The sequence below is a fragment of the Protopterus annectens genome, chromosome 1.part1 (assembly GCF_019279795.1).
Source record: "Protopterus annectens isolate FY-2018-M chromosome 1.part1, PAN1.0, whole genome shotgun sequence".
NCBI lineage: Eukaryota > Metazoa > Chordata > Ceratodontiformes > Protopteridae > Protopterus > Protopterus annectens.
This window is the reverse complement of record NC_056726.1, coordinates 1,241,200,260-1,241,217,077: the sequence shown is the minus strand read 5'-3', so window position 1 is coordinate 1,241,217,077 and position 16,818 is coordinate 1,241,200,260. Positions and strand designations below refer to the sequence as shown.

The 16,818-nt window shown below is 43.1% G+C and overlaps 1 protein-coding gene across 1 annotated transcript in view; it reads left to right on the top strand.

Annotated features, from left to right (window-relative positions):
• LOC122809612 (gastrula zinc finger protein XlCGF26.1-like) overlaps window positions 1–16,579 on the top strand; it is a 94,861-nt gene extending 78,282 nt beyond the window's left edge. Inside the window, exon 3 of the mRNA XM_044081244.1 lies at window positions 14,299–16,579. Coding sequence (XP_043937179.1) covers window positions 14,299–16,004 — 1,706 coding nt within the window. The 3' untranslated portion in view covers window positions 16,005–16,579. The remainder of the gene's footprint in view (window positions 1–14,298) is intronic.
• Window positions 16,580–16,818: the final 239 nt, after the last annotated feature.

Below are 16,818 nucleotides of genomic sequence, written 5' to 3'. Positions count from 1 at the left end.
GTCCCTTGATTCATTAATTCTAACAAAACCTCTTGGGGGAAAAAAGTAGTTGTTCTCTATGAGTTTGAGGGATGTCCCTGAAGGAGGGTAGGTGATACCATACCACAAACTGCCCTTCTTGAACAATGGAGAGAACCCAGGTGTCTTGAGTTGTACTTTCCCAGGCTGGGAGGGACAGAGGAAGGCACTGGGAAAGTGGGATGTGGGTCGGAGGGGAACAGTCATAGAGAGGGCAATTTGTCTGGAAAGGGATTCTTTAGTGGTAGAGTTGCCGAGGGGGGGGGGGGTGTAGGCTGTTGTGGTCTCTTGTCACTCTTTTCTGTTTTGGGTTGTGGGTGACTCGAATGCCTATGCACAAACACAGGTTTTGCAGGATAATTTCTTTGGAACTTTGGTACTGGGGAAACATAAATGTGTTTCAGTTCTTGCAATTCCTTACCGTTTTCCTGCAATGATTTGAACAAGTTAGCAGCTGCAGGGCCAAACAAAGTAGAGTTGTCCAAAAAAACATCCATAAGTTTGGCTGCAGTCTTAGCCAAGAGAATCTTCTTAATACTGATCCAGAGGCAGTTGTGCTGGTGGAAGCCTCTGCAGCATCATAGCTGGATTTTTATGGAGTGATACGCTACTTGAGAAGATGCACTAAGCAAGGAAATAGCCAAGGTTTTATGTTCTGAGTCAGATAAGTCTGCAGTTTCCTGTGAAAGTTGGGACATAAGTTCTAAAGTGAATTTGGTCATGTGTGTTTGGTAATTTATGGCCCTAAACTCTAGAGTGGCAGAAGCGTGTACTTTTTTTGCTTAGTCTATTCCAGGATCCCGCTGTCCTTATGTGATGGAAGGAGGTAGTGGAGGGCAGCAATCTGGATGGCTTGTCATGGCACAGAAATAACAGAAGGTTCTGCAGAAGGGCATCTGAAGAGGAACTTGCAGTCCTCTGGGACCTTATAGGAGTGGTTTGGCTTCTTGGGGGAGGATGGCTGGTAATTTGGTGCCTGTGTAACTGAGGCAAAAGCCTCGAGAAAGGCATGCAAGACAGGAGGAATAGCAGATGGGCTAGGTGAGTCCAGCTGAAGTAGTTCATAATATATTTTTTACTTCAGATACTTGTGTGTTGTCCCATTTAAAATGGTCTCTCATTTTAGCTAGAGTTTCTCCAAATGAAAGGTCTTCCATTGGTGAATCTTTTCCATTGGATCCTCTTCTGGGGAGGCATAATCCAGGGGGGAAGGGATCTGTGAGAAGTAGGCCAGAGATTCCTCCCCTGAAGATGCCTCTTCTTCTGAAGAATCCTCTTCCCCAGTCCTTTTAAGTGGAGAGACAGTACTAGGAGAGGGAGCTGTAATGCGTGAAGAAGGCCTAAGGGACATAAGGGCATTGAAAAGGCCCAGAGTGAATTGTTGACCATCACTAACGGATTATTTTGGTGACAAATGTTTGGTTTTCTGTTTCTTTTTTGCATGCAAGTCTATCCTATGTAGGGTAGGAGGTCCTGACATAAGCCTTCATTTTATCAGATCAAATTCCACCTCTTCCTTAACAAGGATCTGAGGAATCCCCTTAAGGTCTTCCATTATCATGAGCTGAGGTTCCCCTCAGACATCTGACACAAATGCCTGCTCAGCCTCTGTGGGCATGCTTATCCACAGTGGCCTAGATGACAGGCTCAGCTTGTGGATCTGAACCGTGAACCGGACATATCTCCCGGCTCTTCTCTGCCTCGAGAGACATCGGTATCCAAAGGTGCAGCAGAAGGTTCAGGCCTTTGCTTTTTTGGCCTTCTGCTTCAAAATCGACTCATCCTTCGGCCAGAAACAGCCAGACATATAATCTTAGAGACTGAAACATATACTAAATTAAATACCATAAACACTTTTATCTCTTTCTCAGCGTATACTGAAATGATGCTGAATTTTACTGGTTTATGCTTGTTGTTGGTTGTATACTGGTCTAACAGTGTAAAAAGAGCTATGTGACAAAAACAGTGCATGTAGTATATTGTTAAATTACTGGTGGGGTTTGAGGTTAGTAGTACCTAGCCCAGAGTCAGTAAGTGATTTATACTTATATATATGCATTTTTTATGGGGGGGGGGGGTCTGTACACCTTTGGGCACCAATCCTTGCTCACACCTGCATTGTATTCAGTCCATCTCTCTCTCTCTCTCTCTGTCAGGAGAGAAGTAGAGAAATTATGGCTTTCATAGATGTAAAAGTCAGAATTTTTCTTTTTTTTTTTTTTATACCCTACCCTATTTCCTCATCCCTTACACAAAGCATGCAGTTGACATGTTAGGAATACCCGCATGTATGCCCCATGTTCATCTTATACAGCATGAATTAGGTACCCTGGACTCGTCCACTAGTATAACAACAGACCCCCCATCCCATCCCCACCCCTAAAGAAAGGAGATCTGATCAGCACCATGCAGTCTTCCCCATCAAGCAGCTGAAATTCAGACCACTAGTGTTTCAGATGTGTTAGCAAACAATCCCTTTTCAGATTGTTTGTATCATTCATTCATTCATTTTGTTCTTCAGTATCTGCTTTATCCAATTCATGATTACAAGTAGAGCCAGATCATGGTCAAATGGCACCCTTGGCAGGGAAATGGACTGCCCCCCAAGCCATATCATTATCCCTTTATTTGTCAGTCTCTCCTAAATTACCATAACACGCTGTTCAAAGCTGTCACTGAGAATAGTGTTTTCTTTTTGCCTTTAGAATGATCACAGAGATTTGGATTTAATTTAAAACTGTTATTGATTTTGTTTTTACAGCAAAACCATCGACAGCTATTTGCTAAACTGGGGGTCTGGTGTAATGCTTAAGGTTTTTGTCTCACAGATACAAGGTACAAGGTTTGATTCTCACCTTTGAGGGAAATTGGTTAGGCTTAAAATGACCCGCAAGGGCAGCTAGTTTAGTACTTGCCTATAAATTTATGAACCTGTAAGCGAACAGTGTCACACTGAAAGCAGACTTAGCATGAGCAACAGCAAAGTTATTTTCCTCTTAAAACTCACATTTATTGAAAATGTGTCTGGCAACCCATTAAACTTCAAGACAAATAGGCAATGCATTTGCTGACAGCTGAGGACAGCTCACTGGATGTAAGTGTCCATTTAAAGTTCATACCAGGAGCACTCAGGGGTGAAGTGACTTGGTCAGTCACACGGTAGACAAACTAAGACACGGGGAATCAAACCATGCATTACAGAAGCACAGCTTAGCCTTACTCATGTGCAGTAAGATGCATACAGACTGTAGTAGCACAATACAGTGCCTTTCTCACCAGTGTCTGCAAAAAAAAGCTAAATTAAAAATATATTCACACTTAAAATATTAACATTAAACCTGTAGACTTCATGCTGTCCACTTTTTTCAAAGCCAGATAATAAACACATTGTCAATTGCAAACAAAACTAGGAAACCAAAGATCACACCCAAAGAACACGGCTGATATGAGGGTGCCCCTGTTTTGTACAGTTGATTCCTTCCTTTACATTGTAACTACTTCAGTTTGCAGGAACCAAGTATTTATTTATACATGCGCACACACACACACACACACACACACACACACACACACACACACACACACACACACAGAAAACGATCAGTTACAGCCACGTGTGACTGTACACCTTAGATATCTGCTTAAGAATATGTGATCAAATACTTTAATAAAAAATAAACCAGAAAGGTATCTCAGTTTACTGTTGTCTGAACCATAGAGTGGAACTTATTGTAACCCCCTACGTTCCTCTCAGCTTCTTAGTTCAGGAATCAGACATAAAGACTCAAAAATCAGGAACACGTTTGCACAAGAGTGGCTAGAATAAAAGGTTTTGCATTTGCAAGCATTTTCTGAAGGATACACAGTCTAAAGCTTACATCCTTGTCATTATTTAATGACTGCAATCCACAATTTGTCAGAAAGCCACAAATTTAACAAGGAGTTGACAGAAATACCTCTCAGCTGCTTTACTCAATTCTGAATAAAGCCAAAAATAATGACGTGACAAAAGGCAAAGTTATAGGTTCATAGGTTGGCACTAGGATATCGGCCCTAGGCCTGTGCAAGCATAGCCATAACAATTCCCTGGATATTTCTTCCCACAATATTTACTTCTCTGGACCCCTGTCTAGCAGGGTGACTGACATGATCCCGGGGTGAATTTCCTATCTCCCATCCAATCATCAAGGTTCCTTTTGAAGAGGGCCAAGGAGGCACTCTGCTTGACATGTATGGGCAGTCTATTCCAGAGTATGGGGAGTCTCTGGGTCAGGAACCTATCCCTCCAGCATGTTTTGTTCATTATGATGACAAGGTTTAGATCCCTGGAGCGTCTGGCTCTGAGGGATTGGGATTTCTTAAAGTGGAGCATGTCCAACAGCTCAGGGTTTGACATAGCCTTGTATGTTAAGCAGAGATCGCGTCTGAGTAGACGATATGCCACAGAGTATAGCTGGAGTTTTTTTAGATGGTCATCATATGGCATCTGCTTTAGGCCTGTGATTCTTTTAGTGAGGTATTTCTGTGGCCTTTCCAGCTGTTGCATATGTCTTGTGAGGTACATACCAAATGGGGCATTATACTCTATAATGGGTCTAATGAGGGATGAGTACAGTGGGACAATGACCTCCTTTTTTCTGGATGAAAAGCCCTTAGTGATGAGGTGTGCCACATAGAAGGATTTCCTGACTGTTGTGGCGATGTGGTTATCGAAAGTGAGACCTCTATCCACCTGTGTCCCTAAGTCTGTCATCACGCTTTCGATGTTTAGTGTCCTGCCACCTATGTGGTAATTCATGGGTACATGTTTTTTCCAAAGGTGATAACTATACATTTCTTGGCATTAAGCTTGAGCCCATGGCTCTGGCACCAGGCATCTGTTTCTGTAAGGTCCTTTTGTAGAATATCCACATCATTTGGGGATTCAATAATGGCTCCCATTTTGCAGTCATCTGTGAACTTTGTTAGCCAGAGTCCCTTAGTGTTGGCCTGTACTTCAGAGAAGTAGATGCCAAACAAGAGTGGTCCCAGGACTGAACCCTGAGGTACTCCACTTGTCACTTGTATGGAGCTGGATTTGGAGTCGGCTACTTTTACAGTATGGGTTCTGTCAGTAAGCCAGTTGGCAACCCATCGAGTGACGTAGGGATTTATGCCCAGCTTAGTAAGTTTATCTATGATTCCAGAGTGGGGGATGGTGTCAAAGGCCTTGGCGAGGTCCAGATAGGTTGTGTGGACTGCCTTACCCTTGTCCACAGCTCTGGAGACTGATTCGAAGAAGTCAGTCAGATTCAGGAGACAAGATTGGCCCTTCACAAACCCAAACTGGGTGGGGTCCAGTGTTTGAAGGTTGCCAATGTCTTTGTTTATAAGTTCTATGATAATGCGTTCCATGCCCTTGCAGATCAGGATTGTTGGACTGATGGGATGGTAGTTTCCGGGATCCAGTGCTGATCCTCCCTTGTGGAGTGGGATAACTGTAGCTGTGCGCCACTCAGTGGGCACGAAGCCTGAGGTGAGGCTATGATTAAACATGACACTTAAGTGAGGTGCTAGTTCATTTTGTAGTTCATGTAGTACACAGCCTGGGATGTCATCCGGTCCCATGGATGCTGTGTTATTAGCTTTGGAGAGTGCGGTTTCTACCTGTGTGGTAGTGATTTTCGGAATTTGGCAGTCTTTTGATATTGAGATGGGCCCTTAGGGGGTGAGAAGGGGGTGAAGTTGGCACTAAATCGATCTGCCAGGATATTGGCAATATCCTTGGGATCAGTATATTTAATGCCATTCTGTTGTAGCTCAGAGCAGATCTGAGCATTGCCATTTAAATTCTTGACATAACTATAGAATGCCTTGTGGTTGTCTTTGGAATCTTTGGCAATTTTATTTTCGTAACTAGCTTTTGAGGATTTTATGAGGGATCTCAGCTTCTTACTGAGGCTGGTGAGGGAGTTTTTTGCATCCTGGGATTTTCCTCTTTTCTGCAACAGTTTCTTCCTTCTGTTGTATAGTTTGTTTATAGCAGGGGACCACCAGATTGGCTTCCTTTTTTTGGAGAAGAGCATCTTGGTTCTATTTGGGATGGCACAATTCATGCATGAGTGGATGTGCTCGTACAGTGCCTTAGTGTAGGATTCTGCAGTCGAACTTCCAGATCCCGTCTGCGTGGGTGTTGTGAAGTTTGTCACTTCTGACTTCAGTAGCATGAAGTTGGCTTTGGAGAAGTTTTTTAAGGAGGTTTCCTTACTGGGGGGTGGGGTGGGATGTGGATGTCAAAAGTGATTTGCTTATGGTCTGACCTGACCAATGAGGGGGTGACCACTGGTGTGGAGCATCTGTCTCCCATGTTAGTAATGACCAGGTCTAGGATATTGGAGCCCCTGGTGGGACAGTGGATTAGTTGATACAGGGCGTTGGAATTTATGAATTCCAAGAACCGTTGGGAAAAGGAGTTGGTACCCGAGTAGTTTTCCCAAGTAATGGCAGGGTAGTTGAAATCACCCAGTATTAGGGTGTTTGGTTGTATCTTAATATTTTCCAGTATGTTTAGAAAGGTGTAGTGAGAATCTTGGGGCATGGTGGGGGATCTGTAGCAAGCTACAATTTGGATTGCAGTCTTACCTAGTGTTAGTTGCACCTGGAGAATTTCAGATGCTTTGTGTTGGGCAACTAGCCTGGAGGTGTGAATATCCTTGGTGAATATGGACACTCCAACACCTGTAGTGTTTCGGTTTTGGTTTTGTGGCCGAAAAGTGTGGTAAGAATTGTAGTCTGGTATTGCAGGGGTGCCCTCTGGAGCCTTGAACCAGGTCTCAGTTATTGCACAGATATCAATGTTCTCCATTTTTAGGAGTGCCTCGAGAGAGTGCATTTTGAGGTTTAGACTTCTAGCATTGAGTAGCATTACCTTCAGATTTTGCATGCTTGTATCTGTTACAGTGGTGGTTTTATCCTTTGAACCTTACCTAAAAAAGGCACTATATGGGTGGCAAGAGCTTTAGCCAGTAACCTGAATCCCAGGGGTGACAGGTGCAGACCACCTCTGGCAAAGCATTGTGGTTTGTCGATCATGTCTTCCCAGGCAGACAAATACTGAATCCCCTTTGAATGACACCAGAAGCTTAGCCAATTGTTGAAGTCAATCATTTTGTCCTTAAACTGTGGTATCATTCTGGGTGAAGGCAGGATGCTACTCAGGGCTAGGGTCATACCTGCCTGGGTCACATGATCCAAGAGCTCTTCCATGTCTTTTTTCATGTAGTCCAGGGAGGTACGTCTCAAGTCATTCACTCCAGCATGGACAATGACAGAGTCGTATTTGTACTTGTTGTGGAGTGACTTGAGTGCATGCATTATGTGGCGGATCCTGGCACCCGACAGACAGCTGACTGTAATTTTCTCCTTGTTCAGCCTGGTGATTGGGACATCAGTGTGCCTGACTGTAGAGTCACCTATGACTAAAGTGTTGGATACATTGTCTTGCCTTAGGGGCTGTTGTTGGGTGACACACTGGTGTTGTGAGCTATGTGTCACTTTGGTTGTGACTTGTGTTTGTTTGCATTTCGGCTTCGGTGATCCTTGTTACTTGGGCAGGTTAATGTTAAGGGCCACCGCATATGTGGGTTTAGTGTTGCTATGTGTGGGTGTTGATGGTGCGGGTTTTGAAGGGCTATGAGTTGCTTGAGATATAATGCAAGTGTTAACCTTCTCCTCTTGACTGTCTAGCACAATCTTGGCCGGAGAGAGCTTTGCTCCCAGTTTGGCTATGTAAGTGCATCTCTCACAGGTTGTAGTGTTGGGTAGTAGGAGAGGATTGTCTGTGTACATGAGGCAGTTGCCGCACTGCCCCAGTATGCCCAGATTCATGTATCTATTTGTTAACCCGGTAAACACACTGTACAAAGTGTTTCTACTTTGTAACTCTGAACAAGTGGCTTAACCGAATAGTGCGGTATGAGGCAAAATAAGTATGAGACAAAATCAGAGAAGTTTGTCTGTTTTTTGAACAAAACTAATGACTGGCATTACTGACTGATTGTAAAGCCTGTTGATTCCAGGTGGTTTCACTGGTTCAGTTTGTGCTCCTCTTCTTGTTCATCTGGCTGGCATTACTGACTGATCATAAACCTCAGTGATACCTTGTGGTTCAGTCATTCATCTGGCTTGATGGGAGCAAATGTAAAGTACAATAAGCAGACATGCAAGGGTGTGCTGTACAAACATTTGGGTTCTCTGACATGAGGAAAAAAGGGCTCCATACGCTGTATCTCTCAACTGTCCAGATTTTCACAGAATTCCCAGATTTTTGCTTCATATTTTTCATCTGTTCCTCATAAAATTTGTAGATGTTCTTCATCTCACATTGCTGCAGTCCTTACATATGGGTAGTCCGCTGTCCTCGGTCGGCCCGAATATCAAAGTATTAGGCTGACGTCGGTCAAGGCGCTTAAGACTGACATCAGGACGTCAGGGTACAAATGCGCATGACCGACGTCATATCCTCTGTCTTTTTTGCCGCATGGTCCGATGCAGAAGCAGCGTTGCAAGTGCCGTTCGGCGTTCTGAAATTTTTCGAATTCGGAGTTTCAGACCGAGTCAAAGTTGGCTAAGTACCCGCTAGAATATTTTAGTTTTTTCTTGCCTCAGTGGTTTACCGGATGTCAGAAAAAGTGAATAACTGTATTTCTTGTGGGAAGCAGATACCGCATAGGGATTATCATTCTTTGTGTATTCCTTGTTTGGGGCCTGAGCACGACGTTGTTGGGTGTCGCTTTTGTGCTAGGTTCAATAAGCGCACTATTAAGCGAAGGTTAGATTGTGCTAGGTTGGTCTTCGGGAAGCGGTGCAACTATAATATGCCGTCGGATTCTCCGGCGCCCGCTTCTTCGAAGAAGCGCAAAGACAAAGCAGCTAAACCCAGGCAAGAAGAGTCGTCCGTACCGGACGCCGGTTCTTTAGAGGCGTCAGTGGAACCGGTGGTTCCGACGGAGGCTTCTCTGGAGTCCAAGGGGGAGACTTTGATATTGCAGGATGTGGCCTCTCAGGAGGCAGGCCAGGCTGAAGGGGCTTCTCAGGTTACTGTACTCCCCTCCCTTCCTAGGGTGGTTAGGCCCTCTCCTTCTGTTTCCAAGGCTTCTCCCAGAGGCAGGCCAGGTTTAGCTTCTGTTGGTGTCACTCCTAGTTCAGCAGGGTCTGTGCCCAAGAAGCACATGCTTAAAATGGCAGAAGATTTAATTACTTTGATTAGAGGTTCTTTGCCCCCTCCTGATAAGAGGCCTAGGGTGGAGCCAGAGTTGGGGAGTTTTGAGCAGGCTTCGGATGTTTCAGAGTCTTCGGCTGAAGACTTGCAGGAGTACTCTCCTTATTCTGATTCTGATGCAGATGATTCGACTCCTTCTGCTTCTCCTCCAGAGGATTTCTCTTTTTCAGAGACTCTTCATTCCATGAGGGAACATTTTAAGTGGGAAGGTCAGGACTTCTCTGATTCCAGGAAAAGGCTTAGGGAATTTTTGCTTTTGCCCCAGCATAGGCCCTTGGCTATACCACCTGTTCTGGATGTTGTGGAAGATGTGTTTGCAGAGGCTTCACTTAATCCTGATTCTTTGCCTCCTGCTCCTGTTAAACCGGATAGGTATTACAGGGTGCCTGAGGCTCATAAATGTCTTTATAAGAGTCCTAGGGCGGACCCAGAAACTGTTAGTCAGGGACCTAAGGGTGTCAAGGCCTCTGTTGTAAAAATCCGGTTCCTCCAGATAAAGAGGCCAGAGCTTTGGATAGATGGGGAAAGAAAGTCTATACTTCTTCCACCTTAGCTATGAGGGCTTTGAATTGCCAGTTTCACATGTTGAAATATCAAAACTATCTTCTTTCTCAATTGAAGTCTAAGGTAGATGCTCTGGCGGAAGGCATTGAGTGTAAAGAATTGCAAGATTTGGTGCATGTCTCTGAACAAGTGGGTAAGCATTCTTTACAATGTGGTTTTGATGCTGTACAGGCCTCGTCTAGGGTGGCTGCCACTGGTTCAGTTCTTCGCAGGCACGCCTGGCTGAGGGATCAGAATTTATCTGACCATGTTAAGACAAGGATTTTGGATGCTCCTTTACAGTCTGATGTGTTGTTTGGTTCACCTGTGGAGTCAGTCTTGAAGAAAATGGAAGACAAGGCTAAGTCTATGCAGGCTGTTAAAGATTTTTGCAAGTTCAGCCTCCAAGTTTAGTAGGAATTGGCCTGCTAAGGGGTGGACGTATCCTTCTTATGATTCTCAGTCTAGGGGTAGATCTAGACGTGGTAGGGTAGAGCTCAGAGTTCCTTCAGACCTAGAACAGGGAGTTCACCTGCACAATCTTCGGTGAGGGCAGGGGCCAGTCCTTTCGTAAACAGGCCCAATGACCTACTTTTCAGCTGCCAGATCCTTCTTGCCTGGCAGCACCTTTGGGAGGAAGGTTGGCACTCTTCAAGGAAAATTGGAGTTTGATTACCCAAGACAGATGGGTATTGGATATCATACACCAAGGTTACAAGTTTTATTTCCATACCTTGCCTCCTTTCAAAGGCATGCCGGACGTTCCTCCTCAGCAAAGACTAGAGGCTCACAAACAAATTTCTCTGCTACTTCAAATAGGGGCCATACAACCAGTCCCTCTGCCAGAAGTGGGCCTAGGATTTTATTCTCGCCTGTTCCTAGTACCAAAGAAGGGGAACACGTGGAGACCAATTTTGGATTTATCTATCCTCAACACATATCTGGACATTCCCAAGTTCAAAATGTTGATGTTACAACAGCTTTTACCTCTGCTGGGCAAAGATCACTGGATGGTGACTCTGGATCTCAAGGAGGCTTACCTTCATGTTCCTATCAGGCTCAGTTGCAGGAAGTATCTGCGTTTTCGGGCTGGGACTTCTCATTATCAGTTCTCTGCATTTCCCTTTGGCTTATCTACTGCGCCCAGAGTGTTCACGAAGGTTCTGGCTCCAGTGATAGCTTTCTTCAGGCTAAGAGGAATACAGATCTATCCTTATTTGGACGATTGCCTGATTCTGGCCCAAGAAAAGGACGAACTTCTTCATCATTTACAGTATGTGATAGCAGTGCTAAGATGACTGGGGTATTCTGTGAACGAAATAAAGTCCAGTCTAGTACCCTCTCAGGACATGTGCTTTCTGGGTGTGAGACTGAATACAGCATCCCAGATGGCCTTTTTGACCCCGGACAAACAAAAGAATCTTTCTCTGTACTTCCATCAATTGTCTCATCAGTCCAGGCTGACTGCAAGGACAGTCCTTCAAGCCTTGGGGTTCATGGCATCTTGTATTCTGGTGCTTCCCAATGCCAAACTGCATATGAGGAAGCTACAATGGTATCTCATAAATGTATGGACACAGCACTGCCAAGATATGGACACTGTCATTCAGATAATACCTTGCATTCAAAAGGAATTTTTGTGGTGGGCTCAGGAATGTCACCTAAACAAGGGACTCTCTGTGACCCGGCCAGAGGCGAGTCAGATTCTAACGACAGATGCCTCAGACAAAGCTTGGGGAGCTCATCTAAATGGAAAGTGGGTACAAGACACGTGGCCTGCCAGACTTCAACATCTACATATCAACTTGAAGGAGATGTTAGCAGTCCAATTTGCATTGATAGCTTTCAAGGATTTACTTCTTCCAGGGCAGGTGTTGATTCAAACAGACAACACAACTGTCATGTGGTACATCAACAAGCAAGGGGGAACGCATTCTTATCCTCTATGCAGACAAGCAATGATTTTGTGGGAGACTGCTCTCAGTTTACAGCTAAATCTTCAGGCAAGGTTTCTGCGGGGAGCACAGAACTCCTTAGCAGATGTGTTGAGCAGACAAATTATGGATCCCCACGAGTGGAAATTTGATCCTCATGTATTTCAGAAATTGACAGTGTTATGGGGAACTCCAGACATAGATCTGTCCGCTTCTCCACTAAACTACCAGCTGCCAAAGTTTTGCACAAAAAGGTTTCATCCCACAGCTTGGAAAGTGGATGCTCTCTCATTCAATTGGAGCAATCTTCATGTGTATGCCTTTCCACCTCTGCCTCTCCTCCCAAAGGTACTCCTGAAGGTCAGACAGGACAAGCCAAAGATGATTTTAATAGCTCCAGATTGGCCTCGACAGCACTGATACCCATTACTGAGAAGTCTGATACGGGAGCCTCCATGGCCTTTGCCTTCGATTCCACACCTGCTGTCTCAGGAGAACAGTCATTTACTCAATGTCAAACTTCACTCTCTGCATCTAACAGCCTGGCATATTCTGTTTTAAACCCTGGAGGGTCTCAGCTTCCACAGCAAGTTTTGAATGTTATTTTGGAGGCCAGAAGGCCTAGTACAAGGAAAGTGTACGCAGATAAATGGAGGAGATTTTTATTTTGGAGTACAGCAAAGGAATTTGATGTTTCTAAGCCTAATTTATGTGTGGCTCTTCAATATCTTACTGAGTTACTGGACAAAGGTTTGTCCTTCTCCTCTATTAAGGTTCATGCTGCAGCAATTTCTGCTCACTATGACTGTGACCCACCATTGTTTTCTCATCCTTTGTTTAAGCAATTCCTTAGAGGGGCAAAGAATATAAGACCCCCAGAGAGCTCCTACTCCTGCTTGGGATCTCAATTTTGTGTTGGAGAAACTCACTCTACAACCTTTTGAGCCTGCAGCTACTGCCGAGTTGAAATATTTATCATGGAAGACTGCTTTTTGTTGGCCATTACCTCTGAGAAGGGTTTCTGAATTACAGGCCCTTATGGCGGTTGAGCCTTTCTTAATTTTCCATAAGGATAGGGTATCTTTGCGTACTAATCCTTCCTTTATGCCTAAAGTGGTTTCTAGTGTGGCTTTAAACCAAACTATTCATTTGCCTACTTTTATGCAAACCCCAAAATAAAGGGGAAAAGATTTTGCACACTTTGGATATACACAGGCAGTTGCGATATTATTTGAGCAGAACTAAAGGGTTCAGGCAGTCTCAGCAGTTATTTGTTTCATTTGCTTTGGGTTCTCAGGGCAAGCCTGTTTCAAAACAAACTATTTCTAAGTGGATTGGGTTTTGTATTGCTTTCTGTTATTCCCATCATGGTAAGGAGATTCCAGCTGGGATTAGGCCTCATTCCACTAGGGCTACTGCCACTTCTACAGCTTTTTAAGGGGTGGCAACTAAAGATATTTTGGAGGCAGCTACTTGGAGTTCAGTGCATACTTTCTCTAAGCATTACCACCTTCCACTTTACTCTAAATCTAGGGCTGGTTTTGCCACTGCAATTTTACAGGGCATTTTGGCAGCTCCTAATGCTTTATAGTTTTGCCATCCTCCCTTACCTCTGCTTTGGGATTCTACCCATATGTAAGGACTGCAGCAATGTGAGATGAAGAACATAGTACAGTTTTGTACCTACCATAAATGTAGATGTTCGAAGATCTACATTGCTGCAGTCCAATTTACCCTCCCTACTTCCCCTCTGTAGTTAGAGGCGGTTGTGTGGTTTGGGTTGTGAATATTGTGGATATTGTATATATTGTACATATGATTAGTGCAAGGGTGGTTGGTTGTTTTTTGCTGTCTTTTGGTTTTGGCCTTTCTTTTTAGGGTCTTCTGACATCTGGGGCAAGAAAAGACTGAGGATATGACGTCGGTCATGCGCATTTGTACCCTGACGTCCTGATGTCAGTCTTAAGCGCATTGACCGACATCAGCCTAATACTTTGATATTCGGGCCGACCGAGGACAGCGGACTACCCATATGTAAGGACTGCAGCAATGTAGATCTTCGAACATCTACATTTATGGTAGGTACAAAACTGTACTTTTTCTGGGAAATCTTTGAGAACTGAAATCAATAAATAATGACAGACTGTTGAGTTTCAGACTTCGTATCTTTCAGAAAATGCATGCTGATGCAAACCCTGTTGTTCTGGCAGCTTTCTAAGTTTATAAGAGCAGTGTCTAAAATCTGTCCATATTTTTGGCTTTGTCCAGATTTCTCGGGTTAAGGGGTTGAGCACTGAACTTGCTGGAGGCAGACAGAAAAAGGGTAGATGACATGACCATCAGATAATTCAAAGGAAAAGTTAAGGAGGTAGAGCCGTCATTTTCCTCTATCACAGCCTGAGCATAATTTGAAGTGTATAATTCCTGGTATTCTTTGTTTACGTCCTATACAGTAAATGCAGTCAACATCTGGTGTTTGTCATTTTATTATCATGTTGTAGACAGACAAGTAACAAAGCATCCATCTTTTTTCTCTAATTCCAGTTTCCAAACCTGCTGATCTTGAAGAAGAAGAATGTGATAAAAACTCTCAGCTTTCAGGTCACATGGATTTTAAAGAAGAAAAAAAAATGGGTATTCATGATGAGCACAAAGAGGAACACAAGCTGCTAACTCCTACTCCCAAGAAGAGCCTTGCCGAAGACCAGAGCGTCACAGGTTCTTCTTATGAACAGTATTTGTCAGATCCAGTGGCATTAATTAAACACACATTCAGAGAATATCAGAATATTCATTACATGAAGAGAAGTACTGCACCAGAAGCACCTTTTCGTGTTTTGACTAATAGAAGGCATTTCACCCAGATGGTAAAGTTTTCACTACAGAGACAAGTTCGTGTAAGAGAGAAGCCTTACAAATGCAATGACTGTGGCAAAAGATTTCCCATTAAATCAAGACTTGCAGTACACCAGCAGATTCACAGTGGAGTGCAGCTGAAGCGTTTTGAGTGCACAGAGTGTGGAAAGTATTTTAAATGGAATTCTGACCTAAAGGTCCACCAAAGAATACATACGAAAGAAAAACCATTTAAGTGTAGTGAATGTGGAAGGTGTTTTACTCATATGTCAACTCTCTCTAGGCATAAACGGATCCACACACGAGAGAAACATTTTCGGTGTGCAAAACCTTTTCAATGTACCGATTGTGGGAAGGTATTCAAACAGTCTTCAAAGCTTAAAGCTCATTCTCGAGTCCATAAAGGAGAGAGACTGGTACAGTGCTCTGAATGTGAAAAGAGGTTCTTTGATGAGTCAGCTCTTGCAAGACATAAACAGGTGCACACAGGAGAGAGACGTCTGCATTGTACTGAATGTGGAAAGGGTTTCATCTATCCGTCTTCTCTTGCTAGACACAAACATATTCATGCAAGAGATAAGCCACTTCAGTGCCCTGATTGTGAAAAATGTTTCTATTATCGGTCTTCTTTCACTAGGCATTTGATGATTCATACAGGAGAGAAACCATTTCACTGTAGTGACTGTGGGAAGGGTTTTTTTCAGAGAACATGTCTTAAAAGTCATGAATTGAGACACATGTTGGAAAAATCATTTAAATTATCTGATGGAGATGCTCAGCAGATGCCACTTTTGTCTGAAAATAACCAATTTCATATTGAAGAAAAATTATTTAAATGTACCATTTGTGGAAAGAATTTCACCCTCAAATCTTCTCTTACTAGACACATGCGCATTCACACAGGAGAAAAGCCATATCAATGTACTGAGTGTGACAAGAGTTTTTCCCAGCGATCTTCCCTTAAAAGTCATCAACTGATTCACACAGACGAGAAACCTTTTACATGTCCAGTATGTGGTAAGTGTTTCAGACTCTTATCTTCTCTTTCAGACCATAAATGGAGCCATGTGGGACAAAAACCATTTAAATGTGACAGTTGTGAAAGGAGTTTCACTTTTAAGTCGCACCTTGTCAGACACCAGCGGGTTCACACGGGAGAGAAACCTTTCAAATGCTTAGAATGTGGCAAGTGTTTTACAAGACCAACTGGTGTTGTAAGACATCAGCGGACTCACAAAGGAAGCATGGAATCATTAAAAGTCCTTGAATATTTGGACGAATTAAATCAAGAGCAGTACAGATCAGTGTTTACAAAACCAGAAGAAGTATTTAAAGAAACAGAACAAGAACAAAAGATCAGAAACTTAAGCATGAATGAATGTGGGAAACTGTGACATACAGACACATGCACAAACAAGTCACACTAATTTATACTTGCATGGTGATGCAGTTTTTGAGAAGAGTTTCATTTCAGCAAATTGAAATATGGGTGCGATTAGGTTTGATTTGCAAGAATTATGAATTGATACATCTAGTAAGACACCTTTGTTTGGTATGCATCTGAATAATTTTAACAAGATGTAATTCATCCTGTAATCTATATGTTGCAGAAAATGCTGCAGTCATGAATTTTACAAGGTCACAGAGAATCTAAAAGAAAGAATGACTAATATCAGGCAAAAGAAAACTGGGAACTTAGTGCAAGAATACATACAGTAGTATGCTTATTGGAATATTGTGTATAATAAGCTAGCTTTTTGCATAGAAAAATACTATTGTGCAAAAGAAAATTGAATTAATGTGAAAACAAATGTAATATCTTAATCCTAGAGAACTTCTAGAATGAGTCCACTCAGTACAGTTGTTGTAATTTATTACTTAACTAGAACTGTGGGCTTATTCAAGCAGATGAATGTCAGACATGACCCAAGGTAAAAATCATAAAAAAATAAACACATAAATTACTAAATCAGTTCAGTACTCTAATCAGTACATCGGTACATAGCATTTGGCAGTACAAAATATAAATTAAAATGTAAACTTAAAAAAAGTGTTTCCCTAAAAGAAAAAAATCTTCCTATGAAGAAGCTCTGGTGTTTGTGCTGTGTCAAGTGGTGCAGCAGGTAGCACACTTGCCTTTGATGCATAAAGCTGTGGGTTCTGTTCCCAAATCAGGTAGATGAGAGAGGGGTTGCTGCACTCCTGAGT